The sequence below is a fragment of the Numida meleagris genome, chromosome 13 (assembly GCF_002078875.1).
Source record: "Numida meleagris isolate 19003 breed g44 Domestic line chromosome 13, NumMel1.0, whole genome shotgun sequence".
Lineage (NCBI taxonomy): Eukaryota > Metazoa > Chordata > Aves > Galliformes > Numididae > Numida > Numida meleagris.
This window is the reverse complement of record NC_034421.1, coordinates 493,069-507,563: the sequence shown is the minus strand read 5'-3', so window position 1 is coordinate 507,563 and position 14,495 is coordinate 493,069. Positions and strand designations below refer to the sequence as shown.

General features: G+C 39.3%; 1 protein-coding gene and 1 long non-coding RNA gene across 19 annotated transcripts in view; one reads left to right on the top strand and one right to left on the bottom strand.

Moving 5' to 3' along the window:
• Positions 1–14,495, top strand: part of LOC110405685 — a 382,975-nt gene that overhangs the window by 244,343 nt on the left and 124,137 nt on the right. The gene's annotated exons all lie outside the window — the stretch shown is intronic.
• SHISA9 (shisa family member 9) overlaps positions 10,322–14,495 on the bottom strand; it is a 168,601-nt gene continuing 164,427 nt past the window's right edge. Inside the window, 1 exon segment of the mRNA XM_021411205.1 lies at positions 10,322–12,907. Within this exon segment, the coding sequence (XP_021266880.1) occupies positions 12,537–12,907 (371 nt within the window). The 3' untranslated portion in view covers positions 10,322–12,536.

Below are 14,495 nucleotides of genomic sequence, written 5' to 3'. Positions count from 1 at the left end.
TTGCTGCAGGCATTGAAGGAAAAATACTAGAAGAGTTGTAATGGACTTTCAAAGATCATCTAGTCCATCTTTCTTCTTCAAGATGAATTCAATGATATCTAAATCATTCTTGACAGAATCAGTTCAATGTTTCTTTAAAATCATTCAGCTCTGGAAACTCCACAGCCTCTGTATGTAATCCATTTCACTGCTTGTCATTCCATGCTGTTCAATAGATTTTTCTTCTACTACTTAACTAAATCATCTGTATGCCAACTACTTTTTCTCCTGTCTCCAGCAGGGTATATTGTTTTTCTCTTTTCAGCACCTCTTTACATAGATATAATCATTTGTCTCAGAAGCTGTTCCTCGAATAAAAAGAAGAAATGTTCCCTAATAACAAAGTTTTATTTTACCTTGTTTTTTTCTCCCTTTGTCTATGTAATTTCTAATCTTCTGACCATTGCTATTTCTCATTTCTGGAGTTGATTCATGAATTTCTGGATGCTGCTTCAGCTAACCCATAGGAATCATAAGAATTCTGCTGTTTATCTTCTCTATGACATGATAACCCCCAAATCTTCTTATGTAAAAGTTTCCTATCCCATCATTTTCTACCTTGTCTGTTTATCATGCCCTTAGGCTGGTAGATCCTGTGAACTTCAGTCACATCTTAGGAGCACTTACAGTCCCAAGTTGTTCCATTCTGCAATTGTATGCTGTTGTCTGTCCTCTACATTACAAGTGAAAATACTTGTACTGAACTTCTGGAAAATTTTATTTGATACCACATTCACATTTGCCTAGTACCTATTACTTGAATATTGGACTTGGCACCCATTTTGTAGTAGTCCCATCTAGGCAAGATGGAAAAAGAAAAGCAGTTTGGGAAGCACTACAGAGGTGCTAGAGAGTTAAATGTAGGATCTTCCTGTTATGTAGTGAAATCCCCTTCTGCTCCTGCTCAGTCTTTCCTGTTCTTTTTCCTCTTACTTCTGAGCTGAGATTGTATGTTCTTTTCTTCCTGGAATCATATGTGTACCCCGTGAAATGAGCTCAAAACCACATGACAAAAAGATCCTTCTCCATACTTCTGAGGCCAGTTTCCTTGCCAACGTTTTGATCCTTCTTGACTTCACACTTGCCCTGTTCTCACAAGTGCTGTGGTCTAAGTAGCACTATCACTGTCAGAGCCCCTGCCTTCTCCTAATAGGATGATGCTAAAATCCATTGAGATAAACGATCAAAACCCAGATACTCTAAGGAGTGGCAGAAGGAGACCAGCCTTCTAAAGCACTGAGGTGTTGTGGGAGGAGAGGCCTAGCTGAAAACTGCTAGTGTCCTGGTTGCACTCACTGACTTTGCTGTTGTGAGAATCAGGCAGGTCCTGGAATCTCAGTCAGCGCTAGTTCCTGCCTGTTAGCTAATTCTAATTCCAGTGTAAGATCCTTGGAAGAGACTGTGTTTCTAAAGCATACGTAGTGCAGGCAGCTTTATGATGCCGTGTAAATTAGTGTGATTCATTTGTGCAGACTATATGATGTCTTAAAAAATAATAATCCTCCGTGTTTTTTGAATATCCATGGACCAATGTCAGCAGCAGTTTTTGTGTATGTCACCCATTACTTGCATTGCCGGTGCTACAAGCAGAGAAGCTAAAGACTCAAATGGTTTCACAGTAAGAGAAGACTGCTATGCTGTTCAACCAAACGTGCTCCTGTCAGGTGAAGTAATACTATGAAAAGCTCAGATATGTTAATGCTTGGCTATGGCATTTCGCTACTTTCTGAATCAGGCACAGATCTTGAATTTCTTCATCCCATTGATGCAACATAGGATCCTGACCAAAGTTATCAATCTTTTTGACTGGAGAGCTTACCATTAAGAATGAACAGCTGACTTTTAAAATATCATTGGATGAAAGCAGGACAGAAATCTGCACCTCTGATCAGAATGCTTCAGGAGGCATTTTCTTTGCTCACCAACAGAGAACCAAAAGTATCTGTCCTACTAGCACCTCAATCAGGCTGAGATTTTGGATGAGAAACCTATGAAAGCTTTCTGGCAAACCTTCCTCCTGTTGCTGAAAGGAGATAAATACAGATGAGAGCAGAGGGCTCCACAGCTTCAAGCTTTATGTACAGGAATGTGCACAACGGGTATTAGGATTTTGTATGTATCCAAATGAGTCTTCTCAGGGAAACAGCAAGTCATACAGCTTGAGAGACTGTACGGATTGAAAATAGTAGAAACCATGATCTGGAATAGTATGCTTGAAGATAAAATACTTTTTATTCCCATCTATGCTTCAGGGCTTGAATTGGCAGCAAATTCAAAAACCTTTACTAGGCTACAGAAAAGATCAAAAATATAGTATATGAATGGTAAGGCCTGGAATGCAGCTCTGGCTGGAGATAGTGTTCATCGTAACTGGGTAATAGAAACGAGCCTGGGAAAGAATGTAGCATGTGGACTTTTCAAATGTTTTTTTTTCTAAGATACCACACCATGTCAGTTTTTGAAGACTCTTCATGGACAGAGATTATTGAACTCTAGTTAAAACGACTTTGAATAGAATTATCGAAGAGAAGCCTCTATACTGGATTCTTTTTTGGCATTCATTATTGTGCAACATATGGACGTGTCCCTCTGCGGAGGTTGTGTTGTCTGTCCCAGCTGCTATTCCACATTGATAAAAATACTGGTTCTCTTCTCACTTTTATATATTAACAGCTTGAGTGTAAGTGAACATATATGCCACAGGTTCTGGAGACTTATGATCTCCAAGAGGAAAAAATCTGTTTATTACGGTGTATCTCATGTGGTTCCCTTATGCAGCAAACAAAGGGGGAATTAACAGATGGTATAAAAGCTCCATAGTATTTGGCTCCAACAGGCAACACTATCAATTCTATATAATTTTTCTTGCTTCAGCCTTAAGTCACCTTTTCAATTTTGTAACCTTTGTCTTGATCTAGTGGGCATTTTTGATAATCTCTTTATCTTAGTTTTCTGTTTGTTGATGAGAATATGGCCATTCTGATATTAGCAAAAACTAAATCTAACAGCAAAACAAAATCCAAATAAAACCCAAAGTCAATGCAGAGAAGAGAGGAAAAATAGTATTACTGGGTAATATTGCCTCTTCAAAAAGTTAATGCTCTTTGTCTAAGGAAGTTGTAGCAAGATGGGTGTTATCTCTTTTCTCAGGTAAGAAGTGATAGGGCAGGACATGATGGCTGTCAGTTGCTCCAGGGGAGGTTTAGGTTGAATATCTGGAGAATTTCTTCGTGGAAAGAGTGATTGGGCGTAAGAACAGGCTGCCCAGTGAGGTGGTACAGTCACCAGCCCTAGAGGTATGTTTAAGAGACATGGATGTGGTACTTAGGAACCTGGGTTAGCAGTGGACTTGGGGTGTTAGGTTGGTGGTTGTACTTGGTGATTATAAGGGTCTTGTCCAACCTAAATGATCGTGTGATTCTGTATTAATGCAAGCTTGCTTCTGTTAATGTCATTAATGGCTAGTGTTCCATAACGTTGACGGTGTAAACTGAAGGTTTGGCACACCTTGCTATCTCTCTGTGTGTGTCTCTCTTTTGCTGCTGCTTTTTACATACGTATATGTGTGTGTATGGGTGTGTGAGTTGCAAAACATTCCTCCCACTATCAGATAAGATTGTAGAGAAGAATTTTGAAGGCTACTGAGTACTATAATGTTTTATAAAGAATAGTTATGCAGTTTTGTGTCTTCTATTTTTCAGAAATTGTGACCCATCCTAGAGGGTTGTTGTTGAAAAGTGAACAAATATAATAGAACATAATGGAAAGTCGACTTCATCTTTCACTGAACTTGATTAAATGCATTGACTTCAGTCTCAGAAGTACTTTGTGATGAGAAAGCATTGTTATGCAGTGTTTATGGCTGTAACATTATAGATGTGGGGAATGGGAACGGGGCTGATAAAGACTTAATACCACCTCTTTAAGTGCAGCATTCTCTCTCTTCTACCTGTTCACTGTCACTTCACACAGACACAATATTTTTTGTAAACTTTTCTGTTATGAAAAAGTTTAAAATGACAGAATAGATTTTGTAGTGTCTATTGGAGTGTTCAACATAATAAAATTTTCTGTTACCGACTTATCAAGGAAGTGCAACCGTAGAAATAACTGTGTCTGTGAATAAATCTGGGGATGATAAAATAGGGCTTTCCTGCTGAACACTCATTTAGGTGAATACTCATCTATTGTCTGTGAACAATGATATCTTATCTAGTAAATTAATCATAAAATAAATTGTGCACAGTGAAACAGTGTGTAGAATTCCAGTATTTAATGTGGCAATCTAATTTTGTGTAGCAACTCAAAAAATATCTTAACAGGTAAGCCACCAAATATTACCTAATAGTCAAAGAAGCTTCTAAGGCAGGAGTTTCTATGAAACTAGATAGTAAATAATGTGGAAATAATTTTGAACTGGACATCAAAATTCAATATGTTTTGATGCTGTCTTTAGTAAGGGTTAAGTTTTGCATATTCTTTAAAGCCTTTTAAATCACACCTCTTTCTACAGGATGAGGTGCTTAATCTGTAAAGGAAAGGATTGATCTGGAGATGGTGTCTGGATGCAGGACTCAAGCATATGCTAAGTTTGAGGACAATACTAAATTGGAGGAACTGTTGGCTCCCTCAAGGGAGAGAGACCTTGAAAAATGTGAGGGCTAGTCAGTCACCAGCTGCATGAAGCTGTACAAGAGCAAGTGCTAAATTCCCTACCTGCGGTGGGGCAGCCCAGTACAGACAGGAGAACAGCCCTATGAAAGAGATCTTGGGTTCTGGTTGATGGCAACTTAAATCTGAGCGAGCAGTGTACCCTGGCAGTCTAGTTGACCTTTAAAGGTCCCTTCCAACTCAAACGATTCTATGATCTTCAAAATGATACAGAGCCCCTAAAATGCAGCCAGGCAGTTAGGTGGGTTTTCTAAATCAGTATTCATCTTTGATGAATGCAAACACTACTACGTAGGTATGTACAGAAGTTGAGAGGTTAAGGAAGGTGTTAGGCGTGATGAGGGATGCTCAGGAAGACTGTAGAAGTTCTCCAGAGAACATCAGTTCGGAAAATATTGCACAGTTCTCCTGACCTCTTGAAATGGGTGGTGGGAAGCAGCCACTGAAATTGGTTGATCGGACACATCGTTAGCTTAGTAGGAGATCAGCCACGTAGATCAGATCTGTAAGAATTGTAAGAGGTCTGAGTGGGCAGGTTCAGAATGAGCTGTTGTATTTTGGGGCTTAGTTGTTTTTGAATCCTTTGTTGCATCTAATTGTGTAATTAACAACAAGAGTAGAAGATTCCTGTGAAACGCATATGGCATGTGGTAAAGGCAGTACTGATGTAGTGCCAGTCTGTGTCTTTCAATTGCATGATCTTCATTCATAGTGTGTGAGGGAGTCAACAGGAAGCCTCTGTGCTCGGCAGTCAGTGCTATCACCTGCAGAGCATGTCTGAAAAGTCCCTACTGAAGTCTAACACTGCCTTGAAAACTTGAAATCCTTTGACAGAAAAGTAGGAGTCCTTTAGCTTTCTCCCTGCCCTTGTAAGGAACTGTTGCGGACAAAGCGAAACCTAGTTTCTCGTCACTGGTGGTGGGGAAAAAGATCACAATGATGAGACTTTATGTTTCTTTTGCTTAACAAAATAGTAACAGGTGAAGTGCTTTTTCCCTTGGGGACCAATTACTTTGGAGAATTACATGTTCTCAGATTGACAAAGGTCTCTCAAATAATAATGAGCGTGAGCAAAATGTTAGCGTGAACCCAAGTACTGGAGAGTGAAAGTAAGGCCAACAACTGCATGCTGTAAAAAGAAGACCATTGTGCTCAGGCAGCATTACTGACTTCACTGGCGCAGTTGCTGCTTGGTAAGAGTTGCTTTCCTTGACTAAATAATCCTGCCAATGTTCACTCGAAAGGCCAGTGATTAGTTCTGTTTTTCAGTCCTAGTTGTAGCTGAACCTCAGACTGCGCAGCAACACTGCCTGATGTGCTCTCTTGATTGGATATCATCACTGTTGAAAGCCTGGTGTGCTCCCAGCCTTGTTCATTTCTAGGGATGCACACAACACTCGGCATGCAGGTTCAGATGATGCACTCTGACAGTGAAACATTAAACTCCTATTAGCAGGAAGGGATGTCTCATAATTTAAATTCAAGTGAATTTGCTAAGCAAAGGAAGCTAGTGTTAACTTAAACAGACAAGGCGTGACTATGTGTTTTAACGGCATAAAACTAAAGCCCTGAATAGACAAATAATTCTTCTACCTTTACTAAAGAAAAAAAAATCTGTTTTATATAATGGCAGCAGTTTGGGGATGCAAAATTGTCCTCAGGTTACCTAAAGAGAAAGATAGGTATAAAGACCCTCTTCATGTATCGCTGAAGGACCAGATCAAGCATGACATTGCCTCATGCACTTAGGTAAAGGTAGTGGCTCAAAATGAATTGAAAACCTTACTCTTGAAGCAATACCATTACATTGCTAGAAGAGTGGGGTCCTTGGATGAAAAAGACCTTTTCAGGGAGCCCTGGACTGTTCAGATAATGTTTATTTGGCAAATAATGACATAGAAAGAAGCCTGAGAGGTAGGGCCGGGGTTGATTTCCTTCCAGTGTAAAGTAGTGTGATTTGTTGGTGCTAGCGGCATATATATCTGTCTTATGTTCTGCTAACCTGACAGAGCCAGCAAAGTTGAGTGATGTGTGTCAAATTCTTATTGGTGCATCTTCTACGAGAGCATTTACTACTATGCCTCATCAGCCGCTTTTGTCTGCTGGCAGCTTTTGCAGATGCAGGATATAAACAGTATCCTGATTTGGTCCTGACTTTCATTAGTGCAGCTGGATGGAGGGAGTAAAGTCTTGGTTTTAAGGCACGTATTCTAGGTTGAATAGGCAGGTATGAGGACATATCTTACTTGCAGACTGAGCAAATTCAAGTTTTGGGATTCTCTAAAACAGAAAGACTGAATTCCAGGAAATGTATTTTACAATAACTTTTCAAATTAGAGCTGTATGTTGATGTTTACATTGAAAAATTTCCCCTGGGCTTCTAGCTGTAATAGCATTTACTGACTTTTTTTTTCCCCATTCATAGGCTGAGATTATTGTGCTATTATGTAACATTTTTCACATGAATTGATTTAGTGTTTTAGCATAAAAGATTGAAATTTGTTTTCTCTCATTAGTCATCCTCATCTGCCATTACACTCTGAAACATAGTCCTACACAATGTATAGCAGGAGAGCCACCTAAACCGGTTGTGCAGTTTGGTAGAACAGAGTATGAGTGCGGCAAGAGATGGGCCCTGTGAGTAACAGTCCAAGCTGCCATTGGTAAACTCGTGTTGTGCAGTCTCTTTCTTTATTTCCTCTTTGTGAAATGTAAGTTATCCACTCCTTGACATTATGCCTATTCTCAAGAAAACATTGCTAATGTTATGGGTAAAACACTGAAGATAAGCTTGAGTTTGAATCCTAAGCCATCACATAAGACTTTGTGCTCTTCTGTGGACTACCTGTAGTGGAAACTGCAGAGTGTGACATGAAGAATCATCTTGTACATCTCTTCAGATAGGTGGAAGGTGGACAGAGTGGTCTGAACCTAAACTACATTCAGTAGTTTACTTCTTCTAAATTGGGACAGTGTTGTGTCTGGTCCTGCAGATTAGTTGTGCAATAATGCCATTATGTGTGCATTTTCTGCAAAACTGCTGGTAAACTCATAATTTTATCTGCAAATTAGAAAACCTCAGATCTTGTTCTTACAAATCGGCCTTGTTTCTAGAGGATTCGTTCCCAGGAATTTTCTGATTACTTCCTGATGTTTAATATACCCAACAGTATTAATAGGAGTTTTACTCCTTTGAGACTTTGTTATTGAACTGATACAAGATTATTGTTTTTTAATTAGTATTTAAATGCATCCTGTAAGCCATTTTTTACTGATCATGTAATAGTATCGTAAAAACTATCCATAGAGCAAGTTGTATAACTTTACATGAATAGGGCATTCATTCAGTCTTTTGTGGCTGAAAATAGCTTTCAGATCCAAGCTAGCATGTCATCTGCGCTGCTAATAATATTATTATACTGAAATAGCTGACAAAATTATCTGAAGTCATATGTAATCTATAGACTCAGTGATATGGCTTTCCCACTCACAAAAATAGTAATACCCACTTTTTAGTAAGAGGGTACTGATCTTATTATCACATTGTCAGAACTGGATAGTACTTGAGATGATACGAACTAATAAACAATGCTTCCTCTTGTTGCTATTCTTATCAAAATAAAATTATCCATGCCAAATAGAATCACAGAATCACGAAGGTTGGAAAAGACCTACAAGATCGTCCTGTCCAACTGTCCACCTATCACCAGTAGTTCTCACTAAGCCATGTCCCTCAACACTAGATGATATAATAACATTAAAGACTATATTTATCACTGGAATCCTTAACGTATTTAAGTATGGAGACCAGGTTTAAATAAAGCCCACAGGATTTTATGTAAAGTGGATTTTTGGAGTAGGGTTGTTTATTCAGTACCCCAAATTCAATAATCATTCTATAAAATTAGAACAAAGCATGAAAATTTTCCTAGATCTGTTTGTATAGTGAGTCTGAAACATTTGCAGCTACAGTGTGGAATGTTATGAGACCTGATAGCTTTGTATATGGAACATCTTCATTTCTTGATGACACATATTGTTGGGTGTAATGAGGTACTGAGTTAATATCAGGGAGACTTATGGAAGAAATGCTGAAGAAAACCCAATGCAATTCTTGTTCATGGTGCCAAAAGGTTCAGGCTAACGCAAGAGAAAAAAACAAACATGCAGAGACCTGAAATCATATGCAAGGTATTCAGCTTGAGAAGAGTGAGGAAGAGGTGAGATGAGAGGCTAGAAACCTGATTACAGTGGTAGCACTGTGGTTACTTGGAGGATGATTAGGGAATTCAAAGATAGCTGGAGCTGTGAGAAGTCAGTCAGATCTATGGTTGTCTGTGGGAAAAGCGCTACTTATTTTCAGTGAGGTTTTATTGAAGGTGACTAGGCATTGCTACTAGTGGAGACCTCACTACAGAGCAATATGAAATTCTGTAGCTACCAGAAGTGCTGCAAACTGTATAGAAATTAATAGGTATTCTTCAAGAAACATAGGAGAATAGGATCAGCATTATACAAGCAACAGTAAGAACAAGCCCTGGAAAACAAGTGAGAAAATAGCGGAGAACTTACTAACTTAAATTGAGTGGCCACAGCTGAAGATAGAGAAATGAACATGACAAAAGTCTGTGGAGGGAAGCAAGCTTTCAGAGGGTGGAGCCAGAAAAGATGCCTTTTGTTTTGTCCAGGAGACTATTATGATTTAGTGGGAAGGTCACTTGAAAGGATATGGTACATAGGAGAGGAGGAGTGCAGTGGGGTGAGTATGACAAACAGAGAAATGAAAAGGATTGGGCAGAGGAATTCTTGAGCTTATTTGAAAATGCCCTCTGGCATTTCAAGGAAGGAAAGCTGAAAGGAAGCTGATTCCTTGTTTCTCCTTCGGAAACTCTACTCAACCTCATTGTAGCAAAGCAAACAGAAGTTACCAAAACGCTCTCCTTTTCTGAGATTCTGTTCATGGTCAGGTTTATGAGCCGTTAGCAGTAATGAGAGCCCATAAATGACATTTCTGTTCCAACTGGCTTGGTACACAGATGTTGTATACAGGTTTTTCTGTAGCAAATGTATAAAAAAAATTGAAGCAGTATACACCAGTGTTTCATCTGTGCTTGCTGGATAATTTCAGTTCCGGGATGTAGTTGAACCTTACTGCAAAACTCCCATGCAGTCATGAGGAACAGAATCTGGCCCTGTGCATCTTTACCTTTTTTTCCTTCCTCAAAACTGATTTTATGGATAAAGTGGCACAGGCATGAGCTTGGATGTTTGTAGGGCACATGGACCTTTGCAAGGCGTGCACACCTTGTATGTATTGTTTCACTGAGTGTAACATACATTGCACTTATGTAACGTATACAGTGTGTGCATACTTTCCAAAGAGCCTTGTTTACAAGACTACCAGTGGCAGAGTCAGATCTTCGTTTTTGCCGAGATGAATACTGTTGGCTGCAGTGAGAAGATCCAGAAGCTCAGTTAATATTCAAAAATTGATCCAGTGGTAAAAGCTTACGAATGAGCCAGCATGTTGGATTCACATAGAATCAATTTTATTGCCAGGTAAGAAATTCATATTAATATAGTGAATACATATGTTTACAAATAAACATTCTTAAAAAAACAAACAAACGTTTTTATTGTAGGAAGTATTATTGGTATCATAAACTCTGTAGTTAACAATTATTAACACGAGTTTACTTACAGAACATACAGTTACTAAAATATTTCCACATAAAATATGCTCAAGTTACACGAAACCTGTGTGAATTACAGTGTAGCTGTAAAGTGTATCTAAAGCATATGGATTAACGGCAACATTCCATAAAGGGTCAAATTAAGTCAGCCAGTTGTGAAGGCAATAGATATTAAAAGAATAAAAGTAAGATAATAGAGAGTCTGGGTTGTGTGCAAAGTATTTGTCCCCTGGGCTTTGTCCAATTCTGATAGTCTTAAAATAGATGATCATACAATTTAGCAGCACGCTTATGGAGAGATGCTGATGCTCTCAGAATGCATGTCAATCTCATAGCTTAGAAAAAATGATCTTTCCATTTAACTGTATTTCACATTCTTAGCCCTTGCATCCTTCGGGCTAAAAGGAAATGCTGCCAGTCACTTGAGTACAGTAAGAAATGCCATTTCCAGTTCTTCTTACAAAATAGAGTTCTCACTCCTCCCTGCATACCCTTCCACAACTTATCTCAAGAAGAATTGACAGCTAGCGAGAATTCAGCTGTAGTAAGATAGCTAGTTAGAATTCAGTTCTGGGGGAAGGGCAGGAATTTAAGTGAAAAACTGAACATGCTGCCTGCCATCCCAATTCTGCTTACCTTATTGGGGATTTGCAGAAGCCTTACAGGCCTAGTACTGTGAGGCTGCTACCAGGGACCAACTAGAGAGTGGTTTTGCTCATACAAACAAGGCATTCATCTCATCAGAGCCGCAGCCAAGACCATGAATCCAGTTGATTAGTTTAAACCCAAACCTATTTGATGTCTGAGGCTAGTCCAGTAGACTCTTCCATCAAATAGTCCACCAAGAGGGAATGCCACCATAGAAAGCCAAACAATAGAGACAATATACCATACAACATTTAACTGAACCACAAAGAAAGAACTGCCATGGCTAAAAGCAAATACAAAATGACAGACTAAAGGGGAAAAGTTTAAACTAGGAAAATGGAGGGGCCTATCTAAATAGTGCAACCTGACTGTGCAACCACCGCTTGGAGATGTAGTCCAGTTTCCCGTCAGGACAAACAGAGGAGGCTGAGCAGGGCAGAGCCCTTGTCATCCTTAGCAAAACATGAGGAAATAGCATAAAGGGACAAAGGGGTCACTTGAAGAAACAAGACTGTCATTGAACAATAGTAATACAGTAAAGGCACCACCCACGCTTATTTTCAGTCTGAAGCAGTTGAAGATAGGCAAAACATTTAGGTGAAGAAAAAGTCCTGACAGTCTTCAATGTGAGAATTGTTACCATCTGCCTAAAAACAGGAGGACCGAGAGGGAATATTTTGATGCCCTTACTCCCCCCCAGCAGCCTTCTGTGTCACATGATGTGTCTCTCCTTATTGTGAAGGTTCCCAAAATTTTCAAATCAAAGTAAACTGAAACAAAATCTTCTGCTGATTGTTATTACCCCTCAGAAATCTATACTATCAGCCAGAATGGTCGCATATGCTCTTAATTGTAACAGTCTTCATAAATTCCACATGAAGGAGTCTTTCTTACTGTATAAATATTTTTTGCACTTTCTATAGAACGGGATGAAAGTATGATAATAGATGTTAGGGGTTGTACCAAGATGTTTGGTCTTGCCTTTTCATGGGTCTAGTGATTGTTAATAGGTTTTATACAAAATTCCTCACTGAAATAATATATTACAGTGTATTGTTTTCTCTTCTTTCTCTGTCTCAAGGCAGGTACACAGAGTAAATGTTTAAGCAGACATAAAGTTTCTCTAGATTGTGCTACTTCTCATCATGGATTTTAGTTTCAAGTAAAAAAAATTTAGTCACAAGGGTTTATGTTCCATTGTGAAGTACAAATGGAGTTTATAATTCAACCTTCAGTGTGTATTGCTGAATGGTATTAGCTCACTCTTCAGTCTAGTTAGCTGGATACCAACAATGTCCAGGTGGAGCTTCCTTCTTTCTTTTCTTCCTTCCTTGCTTGCTTTCTTCATTCCACTGTGGTGTTTTTTTTTTTCATTTTATGTTTTAAAATTTATTTTTTGCCTTTTAGTTGAGTGTTTGTGTTGTTATATTTGTGTGTGTTTTTTAAAGGATTTCTTTACAAAAAAAAAAAGAAAGAAAGAAAAGCTCAAACAGTTACTTCTGTCTTGCTGTTGGTTATGAAGTATGGCTGTGGGCCCAAATAATTCTGGCTCCGAGTTGTCAGTGGGTCACTTAATGTTGGGTCTCCCATACTGTGTTTCCCCTTGTTTGCATATCCTTGCCGTCTAAGAGACTGGTCGTTGGGATCCCAGGTCTTGTAATGGGAATTGTAGCCTAACGGGTGTGTGTGGATCTTTGCCATTTTGGACTTCTGCCCGTTCTGTTTGGTTAAGCCACTGTCGATCGTGTATGCTCTGTCTTCCTCTATGCGCACTGGGTGGAGTGGCAGGCTCCCCTTGGCAGCCAGTTCTGCAAGATGTCGGCGTTTGGTGTAGAAGTCATCGTTGACTTTGTCAGCTGTTTGGATTTAAAAGGGGGAGGGAACACAAAGTCAGTTGGACAGAAAAAAATTGTTCAGCAATTTATGATAGACCACCCGTGGACCAGATGCAATTACAGTACATCAGTACAGGAAATCCATGCCACTCCCTACCCCTGATTTTCTCTCTGTAGCATATTTGTGGATGGCATTATGCTAGGCTCCGTGTATATGTGGTGTTCTTTAGCGTGAGGCTGTCTCTGCTCAAATCACTCAGGTTATGCTGATATTTATTATTCAGGAGATGTGTCCTGTGGATCTTACTTCATATGCACTGCTTCTGCATAAAAGGCACTTTTAGAAGGGCTTCTGTAATTCATTTTGATTGAACAGCGAGTAAAGACAGTAGTACACTGTTCTACTGATCACTCTACTGCTCCTCTCGTAGCATATGAAGTTCAGGAATTGGTGAGAATTGTATGGGCTTTCTCTGAAATACAGAAATGTACTGGGATACTCAGTTGCATCAGAGCACATCCTTTAAATGCAAGGCGTGATGCGTGTGTTTAAGCAGGCCAGTTGTAAGGTCCAACAGGATGAGTTGGACCACTTCTGAATAATGCCTCAGGGCAAAATGCAGAACAGGGTCAGTTCTTCTAAATGGTTGGAAGTATGCTCATGCTTAATGGGACTGGAAATACTTTGGGCTCCTGAAGGTTAGGTTTTATGCTATGATGTCACAGACAGCAAAAACCTTAGATTCCTGACATAATTTTCTGGGCCCAGTGTCATTATGATGCACAGCAATAGCCGTGCCAACAAATGCAGTTCTCAGATTAGGACTTTTCCCTCTGTAATTTCATGAACAGATGTCTTCCAATGCGTGATTTTGCTCAAATTTGATTGTTGTTGCTGCTGGCATTTATCTGCATTGCTTAGAAATGTGAACCATACTCAGGAAGCTAAAGGCCTAGTGCAACAGTCCAGCACCTCTGTTAAATTTCGAAACTGAATATCAGGGCATTAAGGGGAACTTAACTGAATATCATTTTTTTAAGAGCTTGCTTGTATATAAGGAAGGTTTATTTATCCCCTTCAAAAATCTAGATTTTTTATTTAAGACAGGGCCGAATATATAGATTAACTAACACATTGGTATGTTAGTCCTCAGTGTTGGGCTTTGGGTATATGATACTGTCAGCTGGGATTTGACTTTTGCTGCACCACAGTTAGCTCCATTCATTTTCCTTGAAGGTTCTCTGTTAAGTTTTGTACATTTCTGTCTATACAGCTCAGCACCACTTAACTTCAGAATGAGTAGAATTTTAATTCCTTGCACTTGGTTTTGTGTATTGCCCCTCTTCTTCTCCCTCCTGAGTATTGCTAAGAGGCTTCTGTGGCACTAAAAATTATCTGTTTCTCTCTAGCTCTGGAATGGATCCTAATGCAAAGTGGTGAAATTCCCATGAGCACCGAATTAATCTTCAAGATCAGACTTTAGTTCTGTATCCTCCTTGTTCTGGCATCTCAAGGGGAAGGAATATTACCAGCAGCAGTTGCAATTTATCACCTGATTACATTTTTTGTGTAACGACTGTATGACTGGGCTTTGATCTTAAATCCTTA